At 39.6% G+C, this 16,798-nt stretch overlaps 2 protein-coding genes across 2 annotated transcripts; both read right to left on the minus strand.

Annotated features, from left to right (window-relative positions):
* Positions 1-2,496: 2,496 nt before the first annotated feature.
* On the minus strand, positions 2,497-3,456 carry LOC129553586 (olfactory receptor 56A3-like). Its single transcript, XM_055422400.2, has one exon. It carries the CDS (start codon positions 3,454-3,456, stop codon positions 2,497-2,499), a length of 960 nt encoding a protein of 319 aa, XP_055278375.2.
* An 11,168-nt stretch (positions 3,457-14,624) lies between these two features.
* Positions 14,625-15,572, minus strand: LOC129553857 (olfactory receptor 56A3-like). The gene has a single exon (XM_055422558.2). The coding sequence runs from the start codon at positions 15,570-15,572 to the stop codon at positions 14,625-14,627; it is 948 nt and encodes a 315-aa protein (XP_055278533.2).
* Positions 15,573-16,798: the final 1,226 nt, after the last annotated feature.

Here is a 16,798-nt window from a genome sequence, read left to right on the forward strand (position 1 = left end):
CCTTTTTGTTTGGTTGGGCTTAAATCTATCATTTTGAATTTGTTCTCTGCTCCTTCTTCCTGATTGAATATTCAAAAAAAGTTTATTCTATCTTTCTTGTGTCCAAGTGAGTTAAAGAAATTTTATTTTGGGGGTTAGTTTAGAGATTATCCTACCCATTTCTAACTAATGGCAGTCTGCCTTCGGGTGATAGTATATCATTTTGAATAAAACAGAAGAAACTGACAATAATACGCTTTCATTTCTCCCTTTCTTATTTGCACTATTACTTGTATACATTTTATAAAACTATTGTTATTAATTTTGTTTAAAATCACAATTATTAAAAATACATTTATATAATAAAAAATCTAATCTATTTACACATGTAGTAACAAATTTTGATACTCTTTGTTCACTTGTGTAGATCCATGGTTACATTTGACATCATTTCCTTCTGACTAAAGAAACTTAAAAAAATTATTTATTTTAATTGGAGGCTAATTACTTTACAATATTATAGTGGGTTTTTGACATGAATCTGCTATGGGTGTACATATGTTCCCCATCCTGAACCCTCCTCCCGCCTCCCTCCCCATCCCATCCCTAAGGTTCATCCCGGTGCACTGGCCCTGAGCACCTTGTCTCATGCATCGAACCTGGACTGGCGATCTGTTTCACATATGATAATATACATGTTTCAATGCTAGTCTCTCAAATCATCCCACCCACGCCCTCTCCCACAGAGTCCAAAAGACTGTTCTATACATCTGTGTCTCTTTTGCTGTCTCGCATATAGGGTCACTGTTACCATCTTTCTAAATTCCATATATATGCATTAGTATACTGTATTGGTGTTTTCGTTCTGACTTACTTCACTCTGTATAATAAGCTCCAGTCTGATTCAAATGCATTCTTTTTAATGGCTGAGTAATATTCCATTGTGTATATGTACCACAGCTTTCTTATCCATTCATCTACTGATGGACATCTAGGTTACTTCCATGTCCTGGCTATTATAAATAGTGCTGCAATGAATATTGGAGTACACGTGTCTCTTTCAATTCTGGTTTCCTTGGTGTGTATGCCCAGCAGTGGGATTGCTGGGTCATATGGCAGTTCTATTTCCAGTTTTTAAAGGGACCCCCACACTGCTCCCCATAGTGGCTGTACTATTTTTCATTCCCACCAACAGTGTAAGAGGGTTCCCTTTTCTCCACACCCTCTCCAGCATTTATTGCTTGTAGACTTTTGGATAGCAGACATTCTGACTGGCGTGAGATGGTACCTCATTGTGGTTTTGATTTGCATTTCTCTGATAATGAGTGACGTTGAACATCTTTTCATGTGTTTGTTAGCCATCTGTATGTCTTCTTTAGAGAAATGTCTGTTTAGTTCTTTGGCCCATTTTTTGATTGGGTTATTTGTTTTTCTGTAATTGAGCTGCAGGAGTTGCTTGGATATTTTTGAGATTAATTAAAGAAACTTTTTTTAAGAAATAAACTTTAGTGAATGTAGACTTAAAAAACAAATAAATTGGCAAAATTTGTGGTCACTAGATAGTGATAAATGCTATGCAGAACAGTGATAAATGTTTAGTGATAAATGCTAAACAGACAAGGGATTAGAAAATTGTTTGTGTTTGGGGGGATATTGTTGGATACTGTTTTAAATATTGCAGTCAAAGAGACTGAATGGACCCAAGGGAAAGAGCTATGTGGACAGAGCAACAAAAAGTAAGAAGTCCCAAAGGTAGAATGTAGTTTGTGTTTTTGAGAAAGTACTTGGGAGGCAACTTAGATGGTGTGGATTAAAAGAGGAGATCAGGGAGGTAAATGAATTCCACCTAGAGAAATAAATGTCTCTCTCTTCTGGGTTACCAAAGTGCCTTATTCATGTGTTTCAATCAAACTCTTGCGACATTGCAATACAATTAATTTTACATATTTTTGTCTTTTTCGGTAGGTCATGTGCTTTCAAATAACAGGCCGAGATTTATTTAGTTAGTTTTCCATTTTCTAATACTATGTTGAATATTAAATAACTTTTATAAATATTTTTGAATGCCTAAAGAAAAATATTAAAATGTAACAGCTATTTTAAACAATTCTAAGCAGTTGCTTTTTAATCTTATATTTACTCTTCCAAAGTCAAAGCACAGTCTTTAAGAGCTATTTTGCTTTGACCACACATTTTTAAGTGAGCATAGATTTTTTTCATCTCCACGAGTTCTACTTGGGAGATAATTAGAAGCAGACAGTTAGGTCAAATTAGGGGTCAAATTCATGACCCCAGGTCTGGCTAGCACGATGAGAGATTATACATCTTTATCCTTTGTCTCTGCCAGGATACCATGGAATGATAAGAACTAGGATGTGACTCTGAGTAAGAGGAAACTGCAAACTTCATATCATTAGGCAAGAATAGGAAGAAGATTAGAACTGTATTTCTACATCCCCGTCCTTGCTTTTCAATTGTGATTTTGAGTATTCTTCATGGAGAGCAGCAAGAACATAATTACTTTCTGCTGTCACTACCCTTCCTCAATAATTTCCAAATCCCCTGCTTAATTTCCTGAGTTCGAACACCATAGACAATGGGGTTGAGAGCTGCAGGAATGACATGGTGGAGGACATTAAGTAAGACAGGGATATCAGGTGAAACCTTTTTCTTGGCCAAATGGGTAAAAACAAAAACCAGCAGAATGGTGCTGAAGAAGAGGATAAGGATAAAGTGAGAGCCACAGGTGCTCAGAGCTTTAGCAGCTGCCCCTTTTGTATTGAGTCTAAGGACCGCTCGGAGGATGAAGATATAGGAGAGGAAGATGAGGATGAGGTCAGAGCCCAGCAGAGTCCAGGCTAAAATTAATTGGTAGATTTTGTTAAGGGTGATGTTACCACAAGAGAGCTTGGACACGGAGAGGTTGGCACAGATACAGTTCTCAATTATGTTTTTTCCACAATAATGGAGCCGTGCAGAGAGGATGGGAATAGGTGCAGTAAGAAATGTGTTTCGGGCCAAGATGAAGACAAGAGATCTTGCCACAAATTGGTCTGTAATGATGGATGGGTAGTGCAGAGGCTTGCAGATGGCCACATAGCGGTCATAGGCCATGACTAAGAAGGTGCATGATTCCATGGGCAGGAAGTTATTCATGATGAACATTTGGAGGAAGCAGGCAGAGAAGCTGATGGGCCTGAGATCAAACCAGAAGATGGCCAGGACCTTGGGGATGACGGTAAGACAGAGCACCATGTCCAGCAGGCAGATGAGGCTGAGCAGGTAGTATGTGGGCTCATGCAGAGAGGCCTCCAGCCGGATGGTGATCAGGAGGGTGGTGTTTGCCCCCATGGCCAGGAGGAAGAGGAGGCAGAGGGGCAGGGACAGCCAGAGCTGCCATCTGGGGGACCTGACAAAACAGTTCAGGAGGAACTCAGAGACTTCAGTAGAGAGGGAGCTGTTGCTATAAGGCAGCATTGGCAGTGACTTCAGGGAGAAAGATGTCTTTAGGGAGCTGAAGAAGAGAGAAGGTATTAATTCTACCATAGGCTCTTGCAAATGTGGATTTAACTTATAAGATCCTTGAAGATATGGACACAAGCCACCTCTTCCACTCTCATTTCTTGTGTCTAGCACATTTTTTACATACAGAAGTAGCTGATAAATTTTCGTTGAATATATAAATAAATGTTTCCTATGGTTCTTTCATCTGTGTGTCATCTTCCATTTTCTCTTGTGTGAATGTTGGAGGGCACTCACACAAGTCTGTTTGCTCTGTTGATGTTTAATGGATCAGAAATTAGTTAAGTATCAAATAAAATCAAAGGCTGAAAAAACATTATAGTTTAAAGTCTAAATATGAATAAATGCATTCTAAAGTGTAGATCAACCAGTGCATTCTAAAGGAGATCAATCCTGGGTGTTCATTGGAAGGACTGATGCTGAAGCTGAAACTCCAATACTTTGGCCACCTCATGCGATGAGTTGACTCACTGGAAAAGACTCTGATGCTGGGAGGGATTGGGGGTGGGAGGAGACGGGGACGACAGAGAATGAGATGGCTGGATGGCATCACCGACCTGATGGACATGAGTTTGAGTGAACTCTGGGAGTTGGTGATGGACAGGGAGGCCTGGTGTGCTGTGGTTCATGGGGTCACAAAGAGTCGGACAGGACTGAGCGACTGAACTGAACTGAACTGAAAGTGTAGATGGCATCCACAATCAAGTTTTTGAGGGAGTAAAAGATGAAAGTATGCAGAGGTATGATGGACTGGGTACAAGAGCAACTCCCTGATGAAAATTAATAAAAACATTTTTAATATTATGTCTCTATCAATGCCCATCATCCATACCCACATCCATGTCCTTACATATACCTATTCCCATAAATACCTGTGTCTATATGTGTATTTAAATGCCTTGAATGGATCCTTGAACAGACAGAAAAGAAAGATTTATCAGATTAAGGACCAGATGAAATTCAGACATTGAAATGAAACATCAATGTTGGCTTTCAGCCTGGGAACACTGGTGGCATTTCATCAGCACCAGTTTTCTTACTTAATGGAACTCAGGGACAGAAGATAAAATCCGGTTTCAAGCAGGGTGGGAATCTACTATGTGAGCTCCCATATGGTAGGACTTTACAACACTACATACTGAATGGTGTTGTGCACTAGAAATAAGTCCCCACCTTCATCTCCATTCCTCATCTGCACTGGGAACTTCTAAGGAAATCAACTACTTCAAATCTCATTACTTGGGAAAATTCTTTCCTGTAAATTCTGATGTACAAGCTGCTCCTACGTGACTTTGCATCCTGAGTTCACACCAGCTCTTTGGCTCAAAAGATATTTAAAGTTATTCTGGATTATGGGCAGTAGCATGAGAAAGCAACAGGATTAAATCCAAATCCTTTTTGAGGAACAAATTTTTATCTCAGGCCTCAAAGACTTTCAATATAGACTTCTGAAGAAATTGTTTGCAGTAAAACAATTATTGAAATGAAAAAAGATTAGGAGTAAAACCCCAGAAAACAATAGATCATAGAATTCAACCTACAAAATCTTGAGATAGTCATTATTTGATATTAATATTGAAGCATTTTTTCCAATGGCTTTTTAAAAAAAGAAATGAGAGAGAGTCTTGAAAATATAAGCAAAGGTAATGTTTAGAAAAAGAACCAGTTTTACCTCCTAGAAATAAAAATATAATAATTAAAAAATTTAAGATATAAGCTTAATAACATATAAACCACAATTTGAAACATAATTAGCGAAGTAGAAGATGTGGCTTCCCTTGTAGCTCAGTCAGTAAAGAATCAGCCTGCAAAGCAGGAATCTGCCTGCAATACAGGAGACCCGGGTTTGATTCCTGGGTCCGGAAGATCCCCTGGAGAAGGAAATGGCAACCCCCTCCAGGATTCTTGCCTAGAAAATTCCACGAACAGAGGAACCTGGTGGGCTACAGTCCATGGGGTTGGAAAATGCTAAAGAAAGTGTACGAGGAACTGAGGATAGAGTAAGCAGGTCTAACAAATAAAGTCCAAGTTCCAGATTGAAGAAAAGAGAGAAAGGGATAGAGGCTTTGAGCCTTTCAGAAATGATGAAATATATCAATAACCAGAACCAAGAGGTCCACTAAATCAAATGTGATTAAAACAAAAATAAAGTGCACCTAGATATATCAAGTGGAGAAGGCAATGGCAAGCCACTCCAGTACTCTTGCCTGGAAAATCCCATGGATGGAGGAGCCTGGTGGGCTGCAGTCCATGGGGTCGCTAGGGGTCGGACACGACTGAGCGACTTCACTTTCACTTTTTACTTTCACACATTGGAGAAGGAAATGGCAACCCACTCCAGTGTTCTTGCCTGGAGAATCCCAGGGACAGGGGAGCCTGGTGGGCTTCCATCTATGGGGTCACACAGAGTCGGACACAACTGAAGTGACTTAGCAGCAGCAGCAGCAGATATATCAAGATATAACTAAGTGTAGACACCTAGAGAACATGGTCTAACTTCCAACACCAGAGATGAAAAGATGATCATAATGGTGAGTATGACTATTTTAATCAGAAGAATCCATGAGTGTCAGACCACTAGAAGTCCATCTTCCGAGTTGCACCTTAACTTGAAGTTTCTCTTCTATTTTGAAGAGTATCTCTTCTCTACAGTGCCCTCATGCCTCTCCTCCTTAACTCTCTGTATTCATATCGTTCATCCCTGTTTTTCCCCAATTGTTAGGTTACATCGCATAGGTTAATAAGACTTCACTACTCATTTTGTTGTTCCAACAAGCCTGTAGACAGCTTCCTTGGAGCAACAACTGTGATCTCTTAGGCCATTACACCAGGGACCCTTCTTAATGCTTTGTCCTATAAGATTATTGTTCTTGGTCTACAGAGACTTTTGCAGACTTTTATCAATATTATTTTGGGGTACTAAATTAAAGTATATAGAAGGTATAGGAATTTTCATTAATATTAAAAAACTATTGAGTCTGTTGTCACATGTTTTCAAAGGGACCTGAGTGAAGCAAGAAAGAGGGATAAGGAGTAATAAATAATAATGATGAGAGTGAGAAGAGCATTGAGTGAAAATGGTACTCTAAGCTTCCTTTCCCTGGGGATCTATGTGGGTCTGGAGAAAGCTGTGCATTGTGAAGTGACTCTAGTCCAAATGAATGGGAGAGAGAGAGAGAGTAGAAGAAGTAGGGGAGAACAGAAGAACATGTGTCCAAAAATATAGACTGCGGAGAGAAGATGCAAAAAGAGAATGCTGAAATTATAACAAAACAGATTGGATTGAGAAGAAAGAAGACAAAGGGAGCCAGAGAAATAAAGGATAGAGCAGAAAGTGGATCAGGTACTTTTATGAAATGGGAAAGGCAGTAAAAGGCAAACTAGTGAAGATTCCTAAGTAACCATAATCAAGGGAGTGTGATAGGAAACGATTTTTCCTTTTCAAATCTGCATTCTCCCTCGTGTTCTCAGATGAGGTCAACCAAGGATTATCAAGTTCTCTCCACCATGATACTCTGGTGCAAATTCATGAACTCCCACAAAGACCAAACCTCTCCCCAGCATACACAGACTCTGGGCTCCACTTTGGCATCATTATCTTCATCTGGCCCCATGCCACTTCTCTTTCTCATGTCCCTTCAAGTCCTGTCCTCAAACTCCTTTCCTAAAACCTACAGGTCTTCCAACTACAAACCCAGTTTTATTACCAGTGCAGTTCCTGCTTTAGAGAGGGGTCCACTATCACAATGGTGACTTGGTACCTTCATTTTCTGCTGGAGCAGACTTACTGGATGGAGACAGTGATCTCTGCCAGGAAGGGAGAGTTCTGTCTCTGTCTGGCTCTTCTACACTCTGGCTTTCAGAAAGGAGAGTGTGTACTTGAGTATCTACTTCCCAAGGGAAAGATTGCCTTGCTGGCCCTTCAGAGAATCAAGAGCCCAGCATCTTCTTATCCCACTGGGAGAAAGATTTACTCTCATTCTTCAAGATCTGTTTTCCCTAATCAAAGTCAGTAATGCCCCAAAAGAATAGCAAGAGTCTCAGAGTTAATTTTCCTGGAGCAGTTAAATGGATAAAATGGGATACTTAGGAAGTAAAGGAATGATTAATTTTAGAACACAAAACTCTAGGGCTAGAAGGGTCAAGGCAAATAGCTTTGATATCAATGAGTATCAAGTTCTCATTTTTCAGAAATGTATTGATGAAAATATCTTTTTAAATCAGAAGTATCTTTTTTATCAAAAACGTTTTTTTCTTTTTTATTTTTCAGAAATGTATATTCCAACAATACAAGAGAAGACTCACACATAGACATAACCAGATGGTCAATATAGATTGATTATATTCTTTGCAGCGAAAGATGGAGATATCTTCTGTCTATACAGTCAGCAAAAACAAGATGGGGAACGGTCTGTAGTGCAGATCATGAACTCCTAATTGAAAAATTCAGACTTATATTGAAGAAAGTATGGAAAAACAAAGAACATTCAAGTGTGACCTAAATCAAATCCCTTATGATTATGCAGTAGAAGTGACAAATAGATTTAACTTATATGCAGAGTACATCATGTGAAATGTCAAGCTGGATGAAGCACAAACTTGAATCAAGATTGCTGGGAGAAATATCAAGAACCTCAGATATGCAGATGACACCACCCTTATGGCAGAAAGTGAAGAAGAACTAAAGTGAAAGTGATGAAAGTGAAAGAGGAGAATGAGAAGTTGGCTTAAAACTCAACATTGAGAAAACTGAGATCATGGTATGCGGTCCCATCACTTCATGTCAAATAGATGAGGAAACATTGGAAACAGTGAGAGACTTTATTTTTTGGGGCTCCAAAATTACTACAGATGGTGACTGCAGACGTGAAATTAAAAGATGTTTGCTCCTTGGAAGAAAAGCTACGAACAATCTAGATAACATATTAAAAAGCAGAGAGATTACTTTGTGGACAAAGGTCCGTCTAGTCAAAGCTATGGTTTTTCCAGTAGTCATGTATGGATGTGAGAGTTGGACTATGAAGAAAGCTGAGCACTGAAGAACTGATGCTTTTGAACTGTGGTGTTGGAGAAGACTCTTGAGAGTACCTTGGACTGCAAGAAGATCAAACCAGTCAATCCTAAAGGAAATCAGTCCTGAATATTCTTTGGAAGGACTGATGCTGAAGCTGAAACTCCAATACTTTGGCCACCTGATGTGAAGAACTGACTCATTGGAAAAGACCCTGATGCTGGGCAAGATTGAAGGTGGGAGGAGAAGGGGATGACAGAAGATGAGATGGTTGGATGGCATCACTGACTCGATGGACATGAGTTTGAGCAAGCGCCGGGAGCTGGTGAAGGACAGCGTAGCCTTGAATGCTGCAGTCCATGGGGTTGCAAAGAGTTGGACACAACTTAGTGACTGAACTGACTTTTGATAAAAATATGCCTTGTGCTTAAATTTAATCCTGTGCATTTCTATGTTGACAGTTTCTAGTGACTGTAAAACACTCAGATCCACTCCCTAATCTTTTCATGTGTGTGACCAATAGTTCTACTTGAGTGAAGTTTTCAAGAAGCCCTATTCTTGTGACAGTTTTAATGTAAAAAAGATAATTTCTTTATCTAATTGCTTACTTAGCAATATACTGCGATTAGTGTGTGGCTGTTCAAAAGGGTGGTTCACCTTCTGTTACTGAATTTTTCTAACAATTCAGCCCCTGCTCCTGTGACCAAGTGTCCTGGGCTGAAGGTTAGATAGAAGCAAATTCAGCTTCCATCTCTTTCACTTGACAAGTTCCTTAAATCACCTGTCTCATATTCCTAATTTGCATACTTGTAGTGAAGAATAAATGTGAGCGTGTTAGGAGCACTTGACTGTTATTACACTGTCATTGTTATTTGCCTCCCTACTATCTTTTGTATTGGAAAGCCATTAGTTAACATAATACTTGAAACAACCACTGCTTCTCACCTTGGACCCTCTTCCACAGAACTGTCTATATCAGAATCAGTTTGATCTCAGATTTGTGCCTACCATTTGGAGCACTTTCACTTACACTTGTTGCTTTGTGCTTATTTCCTTTTTTGTAGTTTTATTTGCTCATAGCATCTTAATAAACAGTGGTCTCACCAGAAGTTATATGTGCTTCTGACTGTAAGGCAGGGTCATCACTTTTGAATTACCACCTATCTCTTGGACTTTACCCTCTCATGCACCACCTCTTCCAGTCAATTTTTACAAGTCATACAGGTAGCTTTTAAAGTTGGACATTCCCAAATCTGTCCAGATCTTTTCATTTGATTGATAACCAAGATATACTTACTTTAATAATATTTAAGTGACATAGGGTTCCTTTTTATCCTGTTGGATTATTACGAGTGAGAGCACTTTTCATGCCAATAACTCTCTATCAAAGTCAGTTCCAGGAAAACAAATGACCACTTGCTTTCCAAAACTATTTTGTAATCATCATGTCCTTCACTTAAGATTCTTTCTTACATAAATTTCAGTTTATGTGATTTTATAACATTTATCATTGACACTCATAAAAGCAAGGTGAATTTAGTATTTTTTGAGAGTTTTTGGATATCATTACCTGACATTTGGAAGTTGTAAGATGTCAAGCCAGTCTTGCTAAGGACCAGTGAGTTAAAAAGCTAAAAGAGGCTTTCCCTTTAAAGAAATGCCTTGTATAATTGGCAAGCTGTTCCTTTTTAGACCCTTTCCACTGGAGATTCTTACTTGCTATATAACATCAGAAAGACACTAAGAGGCTCAGTTTTATTATTTGTTAAGGAGGGGTAAAGAAGAGGTGGCATAAATAATGGCTCCTTCTACCATCATTGTTGTTCAGTTGCTAAGTCATGTCCAACTGTGGGACAGCATGAACTGCAGCACACCAGGCTTCTCTGTCCTTCACTATCTCCAGGAGTTTGCTACCAACATTACTTGAACAGTTTTTAAATTTAACTAGTATGTTTTTTCCTCTTTTTTATCTTCATAAGAAGACTATGAAATAGGTTATATGACCTGACCCATTAAATACTAATAGTCAAAGAGGCTAAGTAAATTATTCAACATTGAAAAGCTGTAGCTGAAAAAGACAAGATTAGAAAGCAGATCAATGAAATTCCAGACCAGAGCTCTCTCCAGATTAGATTCCAGACCAGAAGCAAGTCATCATGGAACAAAATCCAAGAAAGGGCAGAGCTCCATTATCTGTAGGTATTTATACATAAACCACACAGGATAAATATAGTAATGGTTTTTGAATCTATTTTATTTAAAAATGTATACACGTGTGCATGCACGCTTGCATGCTAAGTTGCTTCAGCACTGTCCAACTTTTTGCGACCCTACTGACAGTAGTCCACCAGGCTCCTCTGTTCATGGGATTCTCCAGGCAAGAATACTGGAGTGGGTTGCCATGCCCTCCTCCAGAGGATCTTCCTGACCCAGGGATCCAACCTCTTTCTCTTATGTCTTCTACATTGGCAGGCGGGTTCTTTACTACTAGTGCCACCTGGGAAGTCATATACATGTGTACATCCCCTTAAACATTTAGAAGATAATTGTTATAAAACTAAACACCTAATATTAGAATTATAGAGCTGGTACAATTTGAGAGTCACTCACCTAAGACTCAAATAACATAATTTAATAACAGTAAAATTTGGTTGGGCTTCCCAGGTGGTTCAGTGGGGAGACCCAGGAGATGTGGGTTCCACCCCTGAGTTGGGAAAATACTCTGGAGGAGGAAATGGCAACCCACTCCAGTATGCTTGCCTGAAAAATCCCATGGACAGAAGAGCCTGGTGGGCTACTGTTCATGGGGTCACACAGAGTCAGACACGACTGAGCACACACCCAAGATTTAGCCTTCCTTGAGGTATATGTGAAAGTTGCGCAGTTGTGTCTGACTCTTTGCGACCCCATGAACTATATAGTCCATGGAATTAGTCAGGCCAGAATACTGGAGTAGGTAGTCTTTCTCTTCTCCAGGGGATCTTTCCAATCCAGGGATCAAACCCAGGTCTCTCACATTGCAGGTGGATTCTTTACCAGCTGAGCCACAAGGGAAGCCCAAGAAAACTGGAGTGGGTAGCTTATCTCTTCTCCAGGGGATCTTCCAGACCCAGGAATTGAACCAGGGTCTTCTGCAGTGTAGGTGAATTCTTTACCAACTGAGCTATCAGGGAAGCCCAAATAATACAATTCTCATGTGTCAGTCTCTCAGTCGTGTCTCACTCTTTGTGACCCCATGGACTGCAGCCTGCCAGGTTCCCCCAGGCAAGAATAATAGAGTGGGTTGCCATTCCCTTTTCCAGGGGATCGTCCCAACCCAGAGATTGAACCTGGATCTCCTGCACTGCAGGTAGATTCTTTACCATTTGAGCCACCAAGGAAGCCCCCTTGAGGTATATGGAGGGCACAAATTACACTAGCTAAGCCTTTTGCTGTGTGTCACTCCTAAGAGTTTTAATGTATGTTTTGATTTTCAAACAATTAACTATACTTTACTAGTTTTGGTTATACATTTATTAATTTAATCAAAACTATCTGAATATATGTATTAGGCACAGTGCTGAGTGTTGGCGATAAAGGAATGTATGTAAATTGGTGTTGAGTCAAGAAACAGAGGTATAGCTCCAAATTGATGCGATGAGTTTAATGATAAGCTATACATGGGAACTATAGAAACAGGTATCTATGCATTCACATTTTAAATTAAGACATTATACTTATATTGAAATCTTTGAGTCAATGAGTTTTATTTGGAATATCTTCTTTAAGTAATAAAAAGATTAGCTATGGTGTGAACATATTTGGATCTTAAAATTGATTTTACTTTTAAGAAGTGTATTATTCTTGATTAAAATATTGAACTTGCTATTACTTATTGCTTTTTATGTGAGTGCATGCTTACTTTTCAAGTAGTCGTTCACAGAAGGAACTTAAAATGCAAATACCAATTTATTATTTCTCACTGTGATGTGAAGAAGAAAAGGAAATGGATATAGCTTTGCAGAAGGCATGTTTAAGTAGGTCAAGGGATGTATTCCTGGTGCTTTCAGTGAAGACTGAAAGAACTAGACTTTGGGGATAGCTTTGAACTCTTTGGGGAGATTTTCTGTTCATGGTCAAAACAATACATGTTGAAGTTGTCATTGAGCACACAAGTTTATATCTAGAAAGGGTTTTCTAAAACTGTTCACTGTTATCAGATAATAGAATACTGTTAAGCACAGTGACGTCACCTCATTTGTTCCCCCAAAACTACTTTTTTTGTGGTTGTACAAGGAAGACTCTTGAGAGTCCCTTGGACTGCAAGGAGATCCAACCAGTCCATTCTAAAGGAGATCAGTCCTGGGTGTTCATTGGAAGGACTGATGCTAAAGCTGAAACTCCAATACTTTGGCCACTTCATGCGATGAGTTGACTCACTGGAAAAGAATCTGATGCTGGGAAAGGTTAGGGGAGGGAGGAGAAGGGGACAACAGAGGATGAGATGGCTGGATGGCATCACCGACTCGATGGACATGAGTTTGAGTGAACTCTGGGAGTTGGTGATGGACAGGGAGGCCTGGTGTGCTGTGATTCATGGGGTCACGGAGAGTCGGACACGACTGAGGGACTGAACTGAACTGAACTGAAGGCTTACAACTCAGACCTTCTAACACTCTCCAGTGCTTTCCTTGGTTGCCCAGCATCTTAATACCCATAGAGGCACATTATTTCATTTCTCAGCCTCTTCATTTGAGTAGAATATATTCCTGGAATTAATATTTATATTCCTCCAAATGAAACTTTGAGCTCTTGATAGCAATAATAAAATCCTATTTGCCTTTGTAGCTTAATAGTTAACAGAATTCTCAGACACAGGAGATGTATGCTCAGAAGATATCCAAATCATAGGAAACAATAATCATATAATCTGTTTTATATTTCAGTATTATTACTGAATCATATATTATAATGCTTATAAATCTTTAACTTATTAGCAAAGCTATATTTGCATACCTTACACTTTAACACTCTGAATCACAAAGATAAGTGGTCAAGTGTAGATTCATGGGGATAAAAATTAGGCATCTCTTAATATAAGAAAGAGGTTTAGTCACTCCGTCATGTCTGACTCTTTGCAGTACCATGGACTGTAGTCTGCCAGGCTCTTCTGTCCATGGGATTCTCCAGGCAAGAATACTGGAGTGTATTGCTGTTCCCTTCTCCAGAGGATCTAGGCAGATTCTTAACCATTTGAACTACAGGGAAGTCTTAAAGAAATATAAAAAAACTCTGATAATTGTTACACACATGAACAATAGAGGCATACATCTTGTCCTTTTGTAACGTGGTTTGGTTTAGTCTCTTTGCAATCCCATGGACTGTAGTCTGCCAGGCTCTTCTGTCCATGGCATTCTCCAGGCAAGAATACTGGAGTGGATTTCCATTCCCTTCTCCAGAGAATTTTCCTGACTCAAGGACTGAACCCTGGTCTCCTACATTGCAGGCAGATTCTTTATCATTTGAGCTACAGGGAAGTGCTTTTTGCAATACACGTTGCAAAGGAAATCTTTGCTAGAAGAGAAGAGACAGAATGACAAAGGAAGTCAGCAATGTGCTTGCAGGTTGAGAGAGAACACTCAGTTAGAGAAAAGCCAGTAATGAGGTTGAAGATCCACAGAAAATACCCAATTACAGACTAGTAATAACCTTCTAACATTAAGGCCTCAAATTCATGTCTTTGTCTCCAATTTGCTCACTTCTGTGGATATAAGAATAAGAACACAGCACACATTATACGTCACAGCTCACAAAGTATCCACAGTTTTATTCTCAAGATATAAAATTTATGTCATGTTAACAGTTATATATTTATGAACATAAATTTCTCACTTTAGAATCTGCCTAAGAAAACTCAATACTTTGGGCAAAATAAGGTAAGTGTGGGACAAAAGGAGAAGGGCCAAGGAGATTTCTGATGAGGATTGAGAGAAAGAGAAACTCTAGATGCACCAGCAGCTTTATTAAAGGGGACACAGTCAGTTCATCCAGTTTGAGATTAAAACTTACAGATATGAACTTAAGTCCACTCATATATTACTGACTTAAAAACCATTCTACCTAGTTGTCTTAATTACCATCCTTTCTTCAATAACCTCTGGATTCCTTGCTTGATCTCCTGGGTTCGCACCCCATAGACAATGGGGTTGAGGGCCGCAGGGATGACATGGTGGAGGACATTGAGCAAGACGGGCACATCAGGGGACACCTTCTTCTTCGCCACATGGGTGAGGACAAAGACCAGGAGGATGGTGCTGAAGAAGAGGATCAGGATGAAGTGGGAGCCACACGTGCTTATGGCCTTGGCCACAGCTCCTTCTGACTTGAGTCTCAGCACAGCCCGCAGTATGAGGGTGTAGGACAGGAAGATGAGGATGAGGTCAGATCCCAGCAGTGCCCAGCCAAATGCAAACTGATAGAGACGATTGATGGTAATATTATCACAAGAGAGCCTGGACACAGACATATTGGCACAGATGCAGTTTTCAATGACATTTCTTCCACAATAATGGAGTCGTCCTGAGAGAATAGGGATGGGCAGAATAGTAAGGGAATTTCTTGCCAAAATAAAAATGGCTGCCTTGACAACAAATTGGTCAGTGATGATGGATGGGTACCTCAGTGGATGGCAGATGGCCACATAACGGTCATAGGCCATGACCATGAATGTGCAGGACTCCATGGCAAGGAAGGAATTCATGATGAACATCTGAAAGAAGCAGGCAAAGAAGCTGATGGAACTGAGGTCAAACCAGAAAATGGCCAGGACCTTGGGGATGACGGTGAGACAGAGCACCATGTCCAACAGAGATAGGAGGCTAAGCAGGTAGTACATGGGCTCATGTAGAGAGGCCTCCAGCCAGATGGTGGTCAAGAGGGTGGTGTTGGCCCCCATGGCCAGGAGAAAGAGGAGGCTAAGGGGCAGGGACAACCAGAGTTGCCAGCTTGGGGACCTAGCAAAACAATTGAGGAGGAAGTCTGAAATCTCAGTGGAGATGTTGCCATTTTGGTGTACTGTCATATTTTGTCATTTATTTCTATATCCTTCTTTTAGTGATCTGTAAAGTTAAGATTAAAAATTAGCTATTGATTTGAGGTATATGAAAATATAACTTGCTTTACCTAGTGATTTGTGGGTCCTAGCAGGCTATCTTGAATCAAGAGAATTTATCTGTTATCCTTTTCGATGTTCTACTCAATTATTCCTATTACTTTAGAGAATGTAAGGGGATGAAGTTATATGATTTGTTTATACATGCTTGATTTTTTCAAGGTTATTTTTTAATTAATTAAGTCTTTATAGAAACTAAAAGACATAGAAAATTACTTGGAAAACTATATTTTGTGACAAATTATTGTTCAAGTTTGTACCTGCAAGTTTCTTCCTGTTATTTAAAAGACCACAAAGAATGTGTCCCATCCACAATTTAACTATAACAATGCATGTAATGAAATAGCAGAGACTTTCACAAACTAGGGACTCACATAAATAGCTTTAAACTTCCACCCACCCCCAACTGACCTTTCAGCCACATTTATTTTGAGTTATATATTTAAAAATATTATACTGCAAAAACAGAGTTAGTTAACTGGATTCTCCCTTAAAAATCATTTTAATTTGTTTCCTATGGATTCTTCCTAAAATTGCTTTTTTTCCATTTTTTAACCTTCGTATCAGTAGAATTCCTAACTTATTGAAGAAACAACCTTAGCATGAGATTCAGTAAATCCTCCAAGCTATACTGCTGTTGTTGTTTAATCTCCAAGCCATGTCCAAGTCTTTGCAAACCCAGGGACTGTAGCCTGCCAGGACCTTCTGTCCATGGGATTTACCAGGCAAGAATACTGGAGTGGGTTGCCATTCCTTTCTCCAGGAGATCTTCCAGACCCAGATATTGAACCCGAGTCTCTTCTATTGGCAGGTAGATTCTTTACTGCTGAGTCACCAGGGAAGCCCCAATGCTGGGCTGATGAAAAATAATTTTTCTGACTGCAATAATGTGAGGGTGATGATGTCCACTTTTAAAGCTCTTCCATCTCCTTTGGATTTCCTCTTTCCATCTTCAATACAGTAATCCACATACAAGTCCCCATCCTCCCCGCCCCACCCCCATACACTTCCAGGCACTTGTTCAATGTTAATATTGTTTTCTTGTCATTTAAACATTCCCTCATCATGCTGTTAAGGACTAGTGTCACAAAGCTTAATTAGGAAATGTCCTTAAGTTTGAAAGAGGGAAAACGAAA

The sequence above is a fragment of the Moschus berezovskii genome, chromosome 14 (genome assembly GCF_049115385.1).
Source record: "Moschus berezovskii isolate FMDL1 chromosome 14, NW_MosBer_1.0, whole genome shotgun sequence".
In the NCBI taxonomy this organism is placed as follows: Eukaryota; Metazoa; Chordata; class Mammalia; order Artiodactyla; family Moschidae; genus Moschus; species Moschus berezovskii.